The following is a 16,457-nucleotide window of genomic DNA, read 5'->3' as shown; positions in this document are numbered from 1 at the left end:
GGGTGCTACAGGAAGCCTGAATAAACATCAACACTTCGGCTCAGCAGAGCAAGAACAATTGCAAGATGACTGCTGGAGAAATAGCGATCTGAGGAGCACCCAACATTTGAAGCCTGTTGCATGGATATAATGAGCCTGGCCAACAAGAAAAGCACCTGACTGAAAAACCTATGACACAGTCTCACGTATAGGAGATGCCCTCAAGAAAGTTTGTTTGTGCATATATTCCTTATCTGGGTTTCCCTCCTTCCTAGCCATTGATATCCTCTCTTTCCACATATTCCCTCTGCGCTTGCTGCATTTTTCTCATTTCACCATCTTCCTATGTCTTAATAGCCACAGGAATAAAAAATATGAAGTGCACAAATACTGAATATGGGAATAAAACAGAACAAAGCCAGAAAAATTCCAAATGAGATACTTATAAACCTGTTAGTTTGTAATATGCAAAAGGCTGACCAAAGGAGTGACCACAGTGTGTCAGACCAAGGGTCTGTGCAAGCCAACATCCCACCTCTAACAGCGGCCAGGAGCAAGGACCAGGGAAAGACCATACCAATAATGACAAGTATATATGACTTCTTCTCCAGCTAAGCTTTCCAGACTCTTGCTGTTTACAGCTCAGCAACTACGTATTAATGATTCCTACTGTCAAGAATCCTGGGTTGTGAATGTTTAAAAAGGAAAGCTAATGGTAGGTTGTAAACAACTAATTTGATTAGGATGCTGTATACCGTTTATTGTATGGGTATTTCTACTGATTTTTAGGTATTAAAAAATAATTAGGAGAAGAAAAAAGCTGTAAATTAAAGCCTGGTAACAAGTAAATGATAACCATCCTAAACACTCATATCTATCTTTGTAAATCTTGGTTTTAATGTACAAATCTTAATCTGTATGAAAGTAAAATTAGGTATCTAAGTCAAGTATCTAAATTAAATTAAAACATGCTGTGATTTCCTTTATTTCCCTTAAATATTCACATCATAAGGCAACATGAGGTGAACATCAGGTTGTACAACTGGCTTCAGGTTCTGACAGAGTATTAGCAATCTGGAGCTAAAGGGAGTCTCCGCCTACTCAAACAGGCTTTGGAGCATGTCCCAGACACTTATGTAGTTGTTTTTTTTTTCAAAAGAATGATGGTAACAAGACCAATGTAAATTCAATAAACACAAAAGCACCCAGATCCCAGTGAGAATATTTTCCCTAATACAAGCACTTCATCTTTGACTTCAGAAATCTGGCTCTCAGTGGTGACCAAAAAAAAAAGAGACTGAGAACTAAAATTCTTAAGTCCCCTGGAAACTATTAAAAAAATCATTCAGTGTAAGTATCAGTTTTAAGGTTCATCTCTATACAGCATTCTTCAGATTAAGGTCACCCCAAGCTGGAGACGTAACTATTGATAAAATTAATGTCAGCATCTCAGTCTACTTGTTGAAAAGTAACATTTTTCCAAATAAAACACTACTTATTTGTTGTTCTCTGCTAAGAAAGTAGTAGAGAGCTATTTGACATAGATCATAGATCATATAAAGCATGGAAAATGCTAAGTAACTGACAATGAGGAAGGTTAAAAGACACAAAAAACTTGAAACTGAAAGAGCCCCTTTTGTCATTCTTTCAGGAAGCTACTCAAATTCTTCCCTTGTGATTTCTCATCTCCTCCAACTTCCTGTCCAAATATATCCAGTATGACAACAGCGCATGCAAAGTAATTCCAGATTCAAGCTGTACATTTCAGGACATGGTTTAGTGGGCATGGTGGTGTTGGGTTGATGGTTGGACTCAGTGATCTTAAAGGTCTTTTGCAACCTAAACAATTCTATGATACTATGATTCAGCATTCCAGACTACCAATTTATATCCAAGGCAATTTTTTCCATGTGACACACATCACTCATGTTGATAATTTCTTTTTAAGTTAAGTTAAAATTTTAATAGCTATTCATTTCACACGATGAGATGAAATACCTCTGAACTATGCAATGGGCAGGGGAAAACCAAGAGGTTCTTCACTCTGTAAGGAGAGAGGGAAGATAAAGGAAGCACAGGCAGAGGGAAATGCCAAGTTGTACCAGGGTTCAAGGGCACATAATCACAATAAAAAGCACCAAATGTCACAGTAGAGTCAGGGACCCAATACACATAGATGTGCCATTGTACATCTATATTACACTGTACCATTTGTTTTTGAACTTGCTGGATACCGGGACAGACTTCACAACAAGAGGAGACAGAGTTCTTTGCAAGAGCTGGAGTAATATTGGTCCATTTGGGAGCTAATGACACAGAAGTCAACAGAAAAGCCTAAAAACAAGGTTTGAAGAATTAGGCAAGAAAACTTAACTACATGAAATAGTGTTTAAGTAGGAGTAGCAGTCTTAAATAAGGACCTATTGCATAAGAGAAATTCATGCTTGCATGTTACTCTTACACTCTTACTTCTTGCCTGTTAAACTCCCACGAGCTGTAACATCTTATCTGCATAAGAAATCTAAATTGGTCTTCAAAAAGTTTCGTAGAGATTTCTCTGTTGTTTGAAAAGTTATTTGTTTTATTTCTTGCCAACCAAGGCAAAAAATAAGCCCTTTACCACAAAACACAGCGGGTAAAGGAGCATTTGGTAAGAAGCAAAAATGGATGGTGAGGGTTTTATTTCAGCTTCACTTGCCATAGGGAGGGAAAGAGACCTGGGGAAACTGAGGCACTTGGACCTTGAAGATCTGTAGTGGAAAGATATGATGGCTGGGTGGCTCTCTTCTATGGAGAAATTTTCAATATTTTAAAAGGATAAATGTTTAAACCAGCTTATTTACAAGAATAAATCTGGGGGACAGAGATGCAGACAGTTATTTCACGTTAATCTTGCTTCATTTCTAGCAGTTCAGGAGCTGGTTTATCAGCACATAATGACCATCATGCTAACCACGTTAAATAATTTGGGGTTCTCAAGCTAGCAACCAGTCAGACACTGAGTGCCACCCCTAGCAAAACCTGTCCACGAGGGGCCAAGATTACACTAGCCTGAAGGCCAAAAGCCACCTTCTGATGGGAAGTCAGACATTTGGGGATGCTGGCAAGGCAGAGAGGCCGCTGCTCGTCTGGCTGTTCATGCCCACATGTTCCCTTGCTCTGCCAACAGAGAACTTGGGTTTCTGTTAGCAGGAGCTTAAGAGAAAAAGCTATCACCTCCCATTTTTCATTTAATGCCTTTGTCCTTGTTAATACCAGAATAACCTTTCTCCTCACATTAGAGAGTGAGGTTTTCTATCAAAATTTGTGTATTTTCATTAATATAGTCCCCATGGTAGCTATAAAACATTTTATTTCATCAGCATCAAATATGTATGTTTTCTCCTTTCTAACCAGGATATAAGCAGGATCCTCCTTGTCAGCCCTGGGTGGAAGAGAGGCCTTTTCCCCACCCTCTGGACATGGAGCACAGTTATCTCTCCTGCTGGTAAAAAGTCTAACCTGTTTTCCTTTCTCTTCCTTGGTAAGCAGTGGTCTTCTCCCATGAACATCTGATCATAGGCAAAAATAACAAGATCCAGGTAAAGGTGTGGAGAGTCCTTGTCTCACAAGAATGTTTACTATACATAAATTTAGATCTTGTAAATACTATTATTATCTTAGGCTCACAAAACATAACAGTAATAAGAGGTAAGGGGAAAAAAAATAGTAATGGAGGTAAGAAAGGTGCATGTGTTGGGCAACCAGCTGAGATTGCTCTTAGCTTAATAAATATGAGCCCAAGCTGGCAGGAAAAGCATGGTGTTTGAAGTAGCACACAAAACAGCATGAGGGCCAAAACTCTAATAAACTTGGGTGCTTAAATTTAAGGACAGAACAGGTGTCCACAGATTCTAAGACCCGAAACAACCAAAACTGACAGCAACATCAAAGCATGCACCTGATTAAATCGTCTCGGCGTCCCAATATCGGGCACCTAAGCTGGGAACTTCTGTCTACATCAAGTCAAAAGCTAAATTTTAAAACATTTAAAAAAAACAGGTAGGGACATTGTTAGAACTGCCTTTGTACTAAAGGCAATATAAGCTGCTTACTATTTTCAGGTACTCATATGACATTTACATGGGTCATCATGTAAAGCATTCAAACCATTCATCTGCAGGATGCTGGGACACCTGTTTACTAGAGGAAGCATGCTAGACTTCAGGTGCTAGACTAAAATCAAGGACATGTAAAATTCAGTTCTGCTTCTGTCCCTGACTGCACACACAGACAATGTACATGAAGGTAAGCTGTACATACCACCTTCTGACCTACTTTAGCTCCTATTAAAACATGTCTTGAGGGTCTGCAAGAACATTCTTGTAGAAATCACACATGGGTTTGCTTAGAGTGGCAACTTAATTTAAGGGCCTGCAACCTGCATAAAGAAAAAAGATGCAACCCAGGAGGGAAAGAGACAGATGACCTCCCCAAAGTTACATAGCATAGGTAAGTGCTAGAACTAAGAACTGACTTCAGGTCTTTTTGACCCTTGCCTAATGTCCTGTGCTTATACAAGACACAATGCCCCTGTGAATTTTTAAAAGAGAATAGCCACAGATGACACAGGAAAGCTGCAAAACAGATTAAATAAAATGTCAATAACTTTGCTGAAGGACTCATGGCTTTCCATTTTGTTTAGCAAACAGTATTTAGAAAGGACTCAGAACATTCTCTTCAGTACTAAAGCATCCTAATCAGACATCTGTCTCAAAGCCTGAGTCTCTCCTTAACAAGAAATTACTTGTTCCTTAGTACAATCTCTTCAGCTACTTCTGCTTTATCCTACTTGATACCTCCTCTGCTATAGGTGCCACTGTTTATTTCCCCTTCTCAAAATCCCAAACTGCAACATTCTTTTCTGTCAACATCCACATAACTGCATTTCTTCAAATGGAGAGCAAGTTACCTGGCATTAACAGGTGTCCTTCACCACAAAACTTCCTCAAGTCTAGCGATCACTACTTACCAACTGAACAGCAATACAGAAGTGCTGCAACTTTTCCCCACACTACTGCTTCTAAGTGGTGCGACAGGCATCTCTCTAGATGTCTGTAACACACTATGGCTAGCGTTTTAGTGCAGTTTCAATAACAGTTATTTTGTACAGAGTGGAAAGGCTATACACTTTTCCTCTTCAATGGTGCAGAAAGTATCTTTGAGTCAAAGATGGTTTTTATACTGATTTCCTTCCCCTCCTACCCCCAAGAGTAAGTGAGCTCTGGTTCTTCTTGTACATCAGAGCTCAGAGATGATTACAGGCTTGCTAATTGACAAAGACAAGTTATCAGGAAATCAACATCACTTATTTCTTAAAAATCGCCAATCATGAATTCCAAATGATAAAAATGATTGACTGAAAAAACATTGCTTGTATTTAGAAAGATGATATAGTCTAGGCAGCTTAACCATCAGCATATAACTACTCTCTCTTAGATGATCTTATCCCGTGAGATAATACTAGTCTGTGCTTTATTTGAAATAAGATAAACTTTAGGTTTAGACATGTTTATGTTTTAGATGTGCTTGTTTTTATAAATACGCTTCAGGAACTGGATGCTAGAAGCTCAAATAAATTGCAGTTTGCAATCGAGTACCCAGGAACAGTTTTGTGTTACAAATAACAATTATAATTCAAGTTTATCTTCACTACCCAAAAGGAAAAAATTACCACTCCAACATTACAGACTCAGCAAGGAAAGCACTTTCTGGATACGTAATGCAGCACGTTTTTTTTTTTACATGCTTTAAAAATCGTAAAGCCTTGTGAAAAAGGCAGAATGAGGAATTCCACAGTTTAATCAACATTGAAATAAACCCTGTAACCTTACCGAGCAAAATAGCCTTGTCTTCGTTCCTTCTTCTCTTCCTTGGTCTCCATTATGTACAGTCAAATGGGCAAGGTGAACAGCCAAGCGTGAATCTCTTTTTCCCCTCAGTATTTCATACCCAGACAGAGTCCCCTGTATATAACATTTAAAAACAGGAAGTTCATAAATCAACATGTCAACAACACCTACAAAAATCAACAGGGTTGTGGAAATGCAATTGACCCAGTGACAAGCAAAGTAAAACTTTAACCAGTCAATGTTTGCCATGGGATATCCATTTAGTATACAATGAGACAAAAAACAATAAACGCACTCAGGCCAGTTTCTCCAGCAGGGGAAGAAAAATACTGCAAAACACGTAACTCAAAGAGCAGTAGCAAGTTTTAAAAACCTGGAAGTTTGCAAGCTGTTAAATAGTTTATATCAAAACATCTTCCTGGTTTCATGTGTTTTATAGACAGGAAGATCAAGAGAAGCTTTGGAAATAACCGGTACAAACAGTACAACCAGAAAGATACATAATGTTCACTTTATAAAAATTCTTTAAAATAGTAAGAAATAAGAAAGTTTTAAAACAATGTAAAGAAAAAAAAAAGAGCAATCTACATTCCTTACACAGGTTTGCCTGTTGTGAACAATACACAAGTTCAAACAAGTATACAGAGAGAAACATGATGGACCTCCTGCTCTCCAGATGAATTGCAGTCACCTTGAGATAGACAGGACTAGGGAAGGTTTTCTGAGAAGTTAAAAAAAAAAAAAAAAAAGGAAATCAGTAACACTGGAAATCACCACCTCCACCACCTCTTTGGAGAATGCCATACTGAGGCACTTGGAAACCAGAAGTTGGGAATTTCAGAACTGCTTGGCAATTACTGCAATAAATGATATGCCACATCAATTGCTTTCCAATAATCCTGCCAAGATGTTTTATCCTCTTCCCCTCTCCAACACACATTCACCCTAGCCCAATGGCTTGTGCACATGCACAAAATAAGTTAACTTCTTAAGAGTTCTTTATCAGTATTCCAGATTAAAGTTCAAATCAGAAGTTACTACTAAACATTTCAGTTTAATGGGCTGTAAAACAAAGAAATGGAAGCCACATAAATTATGATTTGTAGCAAAAGAAGAAAAATTCCTCCAGGATGTAATCAGTCCCCATTATTTTCCCCTTCATTAAAAGATCATAAGCTACAAACTATCAGATGTCAACAAAAGAGATAATGTAGCAAAACCAGACTAATCTACTCAAAAAGCCCAAGAACGTATCCCGCTAGATTTTATCAGAAACACTTGCCATAATTTTCTCTCCATATTTATGAAGTATTAGTCCACTGCAATTAAAGTCCATTGCTTCAAAATGCACTTTTTCTTACTTATTAATTTTGAATACATCCAATGCATCAAAAAGAATCTAGTCTCTCTGATCTTTATGCATCAGGTAGAGTCTTACAGTAATACTCACTCTTTAAATGGCAGATTTGCCTATGACACCTTTGGCTTTATAAAGAGAATACTATTTTATATCTGCAAGTTAATGCATGTCACAGTCTTCAGCCGGACACAGAAACCTACATGATAGTAGCGTAAGAATAGCGTCAAAACAAATTGTCCTGCTCAGATGTCCAGTCTGTATGAAGATACCACATACTTCCTCAGAATTTTGATACATCCTTATCTTCCCTGTTGGGGCAGGTCCTTAGATCTTCAGAAGATCAAAACCAGTTGCTTTGTTAGCCCTGCATTTAGAGTTACAAGAAATCTTTCAAAGCGTACAACTATGACCTCTATAGCAAACTACAAAGAGTTCAAAGAAAGAAGAACCACTCTTTCCCCTTTGCCTGCTTTGCCTTCACTACACTCAGCTATGTGTGAGCAAGGGCACTGACGAGCCAGAGTTGAGTCTCATGGTGACACCAAGGACTATCAAATAACCATGGAGCACTGAGATAATATTAGACCCACAACCAAGAGGACAGCAGGACCCGTGGGAGGAAGAGGGAGGCGGGGAGAGCCCCTCTCACCACAGGGAAACACGATCAGCTGGGATGAACGGAGGGAAGCGAGAGCCGTCCTCGGGGCTTCACCCCATGCAAAAGTCAGCGGCACGCTCCTTCCATTCTTCCTCTTCCTCCTCTCCCGTGATCTACTGACCCTACCCAGGGGAATACCAGCCCTGCTCCAGCACAGTGCAGGAGGAGAAAACCCCACCTGCCCGCAGCCTTGTCTTGCCCAGTGCCGGAGCAGCTGCCCCCCGCTTTGGCCAAGAGGGGCATGAAGAGAGAGGAGGTAGGGCTTAAGCCCAGACCTAACCACAGATGCTGCAGGAGGTGGCATTGCTCCGCTCGCCGAGTGTCAGGTTTGGTGTTTGCTTTCATCGATGCTAAACAAAGCTAGCGATGACAACAGGGGTACGGAGCCTGTTCTTCCCACACCAACTCAGTGCAACTCCAAGTCCTTTCACACAGCGAGGGGGAATAAAACGAGAACTTAAAAAAATTTTATTCAGAACAGGTGGGCACTCAGAAAATGGGAATGTTATCCACAGACCAGAAGTAACAAAGGCATTCAGGTGTAATTTTTTTTCTTTTGCTAGTAAAAATTCACAGGGTTCTCACATCCAGTCACCAATTAATGAAAATTTGCACAATAAAATAACATCAGGTCCCACTCTGTTGACTTATAAATTACTTAGCTCACCTTCTTAGAAGAAACAAAGGTGGTGTTCTAGGAAGGCATATTTAAGTTGACAATTATACTTTGAAAATACAGTACTAGGAAAAGCAAGCTGAGTGCTGACTTCATAACCTCTGATTTTATTTTTGTTGTTGGGAATTTTTCATGTACTAGTTGGCTTTAACGAAAAAAGAAAAAAAGCCTGAAAGCTAGGAGGATCACAGCGTAACCTGCAGTAATTGCTACTGAAAGCTAGTATTTCTGAAAGGTCCTTTTCAATTTTTAGTTATTTAAGCAGTAACAGTACAAAAGCCACATTTACTTTATAGGTTGTCACTGATGTTTTAAAGTTATATCAAAAAAGCAAACCTACTGCACACATCCCCCCTACCTGTGATACCTTTGATATCTCCAAAGAAAGAAATCACAGGTATTCTTTATTAATATTAACTGCTTAAAATGTTAGTAAGGATATATTATTAAAACAAATCTTGGTTTCCTGGTAGCTCCTTTCTGGTAGAGACAAAGACTGAATCAGGCAGACTATTAAAAATGTACATATTTGGGGGATATTTATATGCTGGGAGACAGACATCTTACTCATATATCATGAATACAGTCCAAACTCAAATGATGACAAAGCTGATTTTACAGAAATTTCAGGCTCAGCATAACCCTTTCTACACTGAACAAAAATAGACAGTGAAAAGCTTATATTACATGTCTACAGCAATGCCTATTCTTTTATTAGGTCATTTCAAGAGGAAAGATATTCCTGATGGACAAACAATGCATTTAAGTAAGAGTCCTGTTAAAAATTTGCCACCCTCCAAATTTAGCCAATGTCAGCACCTGATAATTATATGAAGAAGAGAACAAAATACATAAAAATATAGTGTACTTTTTGCTGTCAGTCCTATTGATCTGGATTTTTTCATTTATATTGGCATATTTCTGGATATTTGCTTTGCCTGTTTAGGCTTGCTGCCAGGGAGTTTTGGGGATGCTACTGGGAGTTTGTAATGAGGGTGGGTACGCTCCAGCAAGGCCACAAAAACCCCCAAACAAACAAACAAGACCAACAAAGAAAAGAGGAACAGACTGAATTCCTGAATGTGGGTACCCACACCACTGCAACTGCCCCCACGCTCCCAAGACCTCTAGAAATGCTTCCAGCTCCTGCTGCCCGCTCTGCCGCCTGGCACTGCAGGACAGCAGCCTCCTGCCATGGCACATTCAGAGCAGCAGAAGAGGAAGAGGTTCTAAGGTGAGGATAAACAAAGGGGAAGGGAACTTATTTTTGAGGGGAACATTAAAAATAAATAATTATATGAGTACAGCATCCTAAGTCCTCTAACGACTTTGATATATTTATGAAATTATTTTGATTTTTTTTTTCCTCTCTTTTCCCTCCCTTCTCAGGCATGAAGAATAATATACCTTACTACTTGCAGCTTAAGTAGTTTACATTTTCATGAGACAACAAGAGGACCTGCCTGAGGCACTCAGGGGTAAGCACCCAGAAATCCTGTTTGCTGGCTCTAAAGCATCAACAATCAGTCCTCCAATTGGGCGCATGACTTTACAAAATTGCACATGAACAACAGCACATCCAACAGCACTAGCAATACAGAATCCAATGGAATATCCTGATTATTTTTAGAACATTCAATGGACTTGACAGCTTGTCTCTGGCCATCTGTGCCCACTGCAGGTCCTGGAAAGACATACAGAGAAACAAAAATGTTCGATATCATGCAATTCTCTAGATATATTTTCATGACCCTGTAGAGTCAGTATCTCTCTCAACCTTGCATGAGGTAGGAAAATGCTGTAATTCTCTACTTTGCAAATGGGGAACTGAACTACATGAAGTACCTCCACACACTGAAATGAGAGTGGGAAAGCAACATGTGCAAGTATCCTCCCACCAGCCTTAATCCAACCAGCCTCAAGGACCAGCAGCAATGACAACAAGGGAGGAGACTACTTTGACAAGGAGCCAGTTACTGTTTTCTGTATAAAATTTAAACTGACAAACTTAGGGGACCGATAGCAAAGTCTCACCTTTATTTGGCTCTGCAAGCATATGCATAGAAATTAAAGCTCAGATCCAGAAAAGGAAATAAAAAGCCTAACTTCTCTGAGGATCTAGGTTTAAATGGCTCTCTCAGCTCCTTCAGGAAATATGTAAAAATGCAAAGAATTGACTTTAGGGAAACCAAGTCATGGGTAGTATCCTGTACCTTAGCAGGGGCCCCACAAAGCAAGCAATGGTGGCAGCAATCATACTGTGAAAAAGCAGAGAAGGTGAGAGGGCTAAGCACAAATTTTCCACGGTTGGGAAGGCAGAGCAGATTAAGGCAGAAGACTCCCAGTGAGACAGCCAAGCAGACATGGTCATGCCAAGGATGTAAGAGGGAGACCCCACTGTGCCAAGGGAGCAGGATGCTGCCCAGACACACCACATAGCTCTCACGAGCTCTCTGGTGCAGTATCCCACACAACGTTAGGGGTTTTTTTTTGTTTCTCTATTTTACTTCTGCCCTGAGACTACAGACAAACAGTGCACACACCTGCTCATACCACTGCACGCTTCCTTATTATCATCTGCTGTAATATGAACATTCAAATGTTGCCACAGGTCATTTTCAGACATGAAGCATTACTAACAATTCTGCTTAGATCTGCAACTCTGCAGCAGAGTGTTGTTTTACAAATAACAAGTCTTCTGGGTACATGTGCCAATTCTGACCCCTAAAATAATGCACCATGAGAGATGGGAAAGATTGCACCAACAAGTCAATATCAAGACCAAAAAAAGGAAAGATACATATGTAGTGCTTCGAGAACAAAATTGTCTATCAAGTTGGCAGAATAAGAAATTGTAGAATAAATCACAGACAGAGAGGAAGTATTTTCAGTGCATTATATCTGAAACTGAACCCTTGGGGGTTGCTATCTCTGCCTCTGGTGAGACCAAAGCAGTTTCCAGGGCACTGTGCAGATGCAAATACATACAAACACACAGCAACAGGGTTGCAGCACAGGGTCACACACAACACCTTTAAGCATAAGGCAACAGAAACAGGTTAATACAGAAGAGGAGACACGTTGTAATTTGCTACTGGGTCATATAAATGCATATCATCAGGCTTCACCAGCCAAAGCACTAATATCAACTGTAGCATTCATTCCAACAGACATCCCATTTTTCAAAACAGGAAGGTGAAAGCACCTTAGCACCTCATGAGAAATGCTGAACTTTGCAGCATTTCATTAATGCCTTACTGACTGGACTAACCAGCTTGAGTTTTACCGCTTTTATATTCTGCTAGTGTATTTCATTCCATGTAATAGTGTGGTGCTGCAGCCTCCCTGGGCCACTCTGAGATCTCAGGATAAGTCGTGCATGGTTTGGGAAACCCTCCCATTGTGCTGTTATCTCAGTTGCAAGCACAGCAGCCTGGGGTTGGGGTGGCCAGGCAGCCCCTGGCCACGCCGGGGCCATCTGCTGCCTGAATCGTGTATCAGAATGACTCAACACGAATTGTGGCCAGAATGTAAAATAATGACCAAAGCAAATCATCTTGAGACCTTAAAAACAGCGATCCAAGATGAGACCTTCGGAGCTCTCCGGGACCGCAGCGGGCTGTGTGACCCAGTGTCTCCCCCTGAGCTGGGACACCTCTCGGGGTAGGTTTCGTGAGGATTGAAAGGTCGTCCGTCGATGCTTTCATGAGGACTTAAAGACCTGATTTGTGAGGTTCACTGACCGTCCGTTGATGAATGCCGGCACATAAAAGTCAGTAATTCACGAAACTCACGGAAGGGAAACTTTAATCATAGGTTAACCTCTGTGGGGAGGGGGTGGGTGTGGGGTAAAATTTGGTTCAGAACTGTTGTATCTGTGCATGTGCATTTGCAGTTTGGTTCGGAATGATTTTCCCTGTCTGCGTGTGGTTTGGAAATGTTTTCTCTATCTGTGCGTGTGTGCGATTTGATTTAACCTCCCATCTCTGTGCAACCCTGCTTTAAGTTTCAGGCGATCCTTACCATTTTTGAATCTTTAACTAAGTTGCAAATTTGACTGTAACAAATTCCATCAAATCACTCTGTTAAATTGACTGATGATTAAGTACTGTTAAAATTATACAACTTAATCCTGTGATCTATCTTGAAAATATTAATAAATCCTAAATTGCTGCTAAACGAAAGCCATTTAACAAAATCTCATTCACAACAAATAATAAAGATAAAAGTTTCAGAATAAACGCTACAGCATCTCAAGATGAAAGGTAACAAACGCACAGCCAGCAAAGAGAAGAGTTAAGCGACAACTTTTTTTAGTCTATTCTTCAGGCAGAATGACCTAGGTAAAAGTGAGATTGGAAGCTTTCAGGAAAGCACTAGCACAAGTCAATAAAACACAGCACAGACTAATTGCATTAAGTTAGATTCAGCAGAATGGACAAAAATTTGTTTATTCTAAAGCTATCAAGATAAATATGCACTTATTTTAATACAATTATATAGTTACATTATAATTACCACATAAAGTGTAATGTTACTTCTAAAACATTAATAAGCTCTATAAAGAAGTTCCAGTCCATTATACATAACTGAAGGGTGCTGAACTAACCTAGGAGAGCTTCTCCACCTTGGTGAAGTTGAGGCTGATGACTCAACCCTTGCTTAGGTGAGTAACCCTTATTTATGCACACAACTCCACTGACCTTTAAAGTATTAAGCCTGTCATGTTTCTTGTAACAGGGGTGCACTCTTAAAATCCCCAAATAATTAAAATGCAAAAATTAAGAGACTGAAAATAAATTTGTATGCAGAAGCAGTATCTGGACTTCTTGTTCAGCTTAAACACAGACCAGTATCACAATTTATCTATCTCCAAATGGAGAGAAAGAGAGAGATTTGATGTGGCTATTGCACCCTGTGGACTCTCAAGGACAGTGAAGATAAGATCTGGAGATAAGACAGGCAAAGGAAACAAACAGCCTTGCTCTTGAGGAACTGGTGCAATGTTTAGAGGTTATTATCCCCACTACAGAGCTGTAGCAAGCTAGAAGTCCAAGCATTTTCATTCCCTACTAATGCAGTAAGAACAGGCTAAGCGTAGAGCACCTTCAACTCACCAACTGCATCTGCAACAGCCTATCCACATGAACAAAGTTCAAATAAAATAAATGAGAATCAATGTAACAGAAACATTTCTCATTCAGGAACAGAACAACAACAACAAAACATAATTCAGCTCCAATGGACATTCCAGACGAATTATGCCTACCTTGCTTGGGAAAAGACTTTTACCGACTAACTCAGGCTGTCGTGTTTCACACAAAATAAGGGGAAGCAAAAAAGCTACCAGAAAATCCATATCACCAGTGAGCATTGTCAAGGAAAAACTTCCAGATTTAATCTTCCCTCATTGGCAGCTGAATGCCACCAGATGCATTTTCCATAAGGAACAATGTATTTCACTGTGTAACTCGGCTGCAGTTACTAGACAGAAGCTGGTTACAAAACACATTGTAAACTATTAACAGGTAGAGTGCTATGCCACACCAAATGTAAAAGTGCAGTGCTGTTTGAAATCAGGCCACTTGGGAAGACTTTCATGTTTAAGTCAACAAGAATATTGCTGCAGAAGTTTTAAAATAATTAACACCTTCATTTTCTTGTATGCCCTGTTTCAACCCACCCCAGTTCTTAAAATTAAGCATCAAGCCCAAGCCTTCCAGACTCTGCAGCCTTTCACACTCACATTGTACAGGTATACACAGTATGCGGAGTTTACACGCCAAACGTTGCATCTTCATGGACTGTTGACAGAAAACACGTGTCTCTGCCTACCAAATACTGTAACAAAAGGTACAAGGCAGCAAAAAACCATCAGCATTTGGATGAACAAAATGAACTCTGTAGCCACTGAAATACAGCAAACCTCATACACGTAAACAACAGAAACACTCAAGAATTTGCAGGGTGTTGGTTCCAGTTAATTGAGATTCCAGTAAATTTTAGCTATTTTTATTTAAAAAGCTAAGCCTTTCAAACATTCCTTGTCAAGAATATTGCTTTCATTTTACAGGTGAGAGACTGAGAACCCTAAGAACCTTGTGGTCATTCTGTAGAGTTACTACAAAACCACAGATCTTATAATTGCAAGGCAAATGGCTTACCCTTTGTGCCCTTCTTTCCTGGGACACCTACTGAATGAAATCAAGTCTGTGCTTACGCCACATACTAAGGCATTTCCATCACAGTTTATGTTGCATTTCTGAGTCAGAGCCTAAATTCATGTACAGCATCATAGTTCCACCACCACGGAACAAGAGGAGGATGCAGTTCACCGCATCCAGAGAGGGTAAGACAGATGTCACTGTTCTCTTACCTCTCCCTGGAGCACACGGGCATACACACGTTCTATGTATGTGCTTTGCAGCATTCAACTAAAACACCAAGTACTTGCAGTTTTCTAAAAAATAAAAATTGATGAACACTAAGCACATCAACTAGCATTTAGACAATACCCTTAGCACTACCTTGCTGATTTGGCAGTTGACACCAGCATGTTCCTTGTTCGTAACAACTGCTAGTTTCATGATCTGTTTAGAAGCATTTCAAAGAAAGCCTGCACATCTGTTTTGACAAGGTCAAAACATATGCATACAGATAACCACATCACTCCCAGAGCCAATGAGTTACACGTTCTCTACCAGGTTTTTAAGGGACATGACCAAGTCCTCCTTAGATTCCCCTCTCTGAACCAAGCAAAGGGACAGAAGCAGCAAACAGAAAGCCACTCCATCCTCACCGCTCCTATGCAGCAGAGTGTTACGAGAGCAAGTCAGGTAGCAAACAAAATCATCTGCCTGCCTGGTGCCACCTCCACTCCAGGTGAGCAACCAGAAGAACTGCCCTAAGTCCCATACACAGAATGCTGCTAAGAGCCATTGGATCCACAGAGTCACATATCCCAGGCCTGGCCATACATCAGACTTGCCTCTGAATTAGCTTACACAGGGCTCGAGCAGGATTTGCACTGGTGAAACAGCAGCACTACTGCAGATAGACACACAGCAAATGTCCTTTGGCGATCAAGGGGACCTTGGTCAGCCAAAGTGCCAAGCCAAAGAAACTGGGCTTTCACTCGCCTCTCAGGCTGTTAAAATACTTCCATGCAGCAAGCAGCTGCCAGTTTGCAGTATTATGGCCCTTTGCCTTCCTCCCTTTCACCTACTTCAGCTGTTTGCTACCACTCCTCCACCCAAAATTACCACACAAATTACCTGCAGCAGAGTCAGCAGAAGCAGCTCTGTATCTGCAGTTCAGTTTGTATCCTGCCATGTCAGCTCACACCCACTTCCAGCGGGCTTTGCTGCGCACAGCCGAACTGCAAGCACACCCTTACTTCTGCCACAGAAGGCAGACCTGCAGCAGAAAGCTTGGGCAGATAACCGTCAACGTTAACTCCCTGAGCAGCAACTTCGTTTGGTGGGCCTCAGCAACCGCACACTTTGAAAGACGAGTGCTGCTGAGACCCATGGCCAGCATTCATGAGATGAGAAACAGACTATGAAAAATGAATGCATGTTCTCCGCTTCACAGCAAACTGGCTCTCTCGCTTCCCAGCTCTTTTCTCACCAACCCAATAAAGGCATTTATGCCAAGAGTAAATAAAGCAGAGGCAGAGCACGAAGAGACAGGTGTTCAAAGGGTCACTTAAATCACAAAGATGCAGCTTGATGCTTGGCACAAATACCTGTACCCTAAATCGCAGGTACCATAAATCACCTCCTACTTACAATTAGTTTAGGTCCCACAATGATTAAGTGTAAAGTTACGTTTATACTTGTAAATATTCCCATTGTACTCAATGAGACTTGGTTAACATGTTCTCAATGCTTT

The 16,457-nt window shown here is 40.5% G+C and overlaps 1 protein-coding gene across 5 annotated transcripts in view; it reads right to left on the bottom strand.

Moving 5' to 3' along the window:
* The window catches only part of NCOA7 (nuclear receptor coactivator 7), a 101,230-nt gene that overhangs the window by 67,801 nt on the left and 16,972 nt on the right, over positions 1-16,457 (bottom strand). For all 5 annotated transcript variants that reach the window (XM_069805180.1, XM_069805177.1, XM_069805183.1 and 2 more), the window contains one exon: positions 5,853-5,984. In XM_069805180.1, the coding sequence (XP_069661281.1) occupies positions 5,853-5,902 (50 nt within the window). In that variant the 5' untranslated portion in view covers positions 5,903-5,984. The remainder of the gene's footprint in view (positions 1-5,852; positions 5,985-16,457) is intronic.

The sequence above is a fragment of the Haliaeetus albicilla genome, chromosome 17 (genome assembly GCF_947461875.1).
Source record: "Haliaeetus albicilla chromosome 17, bHalAlb1.1, whole genome shotgun sequence".
Taxonomy (NCBI): domain Eukaryota; kingdom Metazoa; phylum Chordata; class Aves; order Accipitriformes; family Accipitridae; genus Haliaeetus; species Haliaeetus albicilla.
This window is presented reverse-complemented; position numbering and strand designations above follow the sequence as displayed.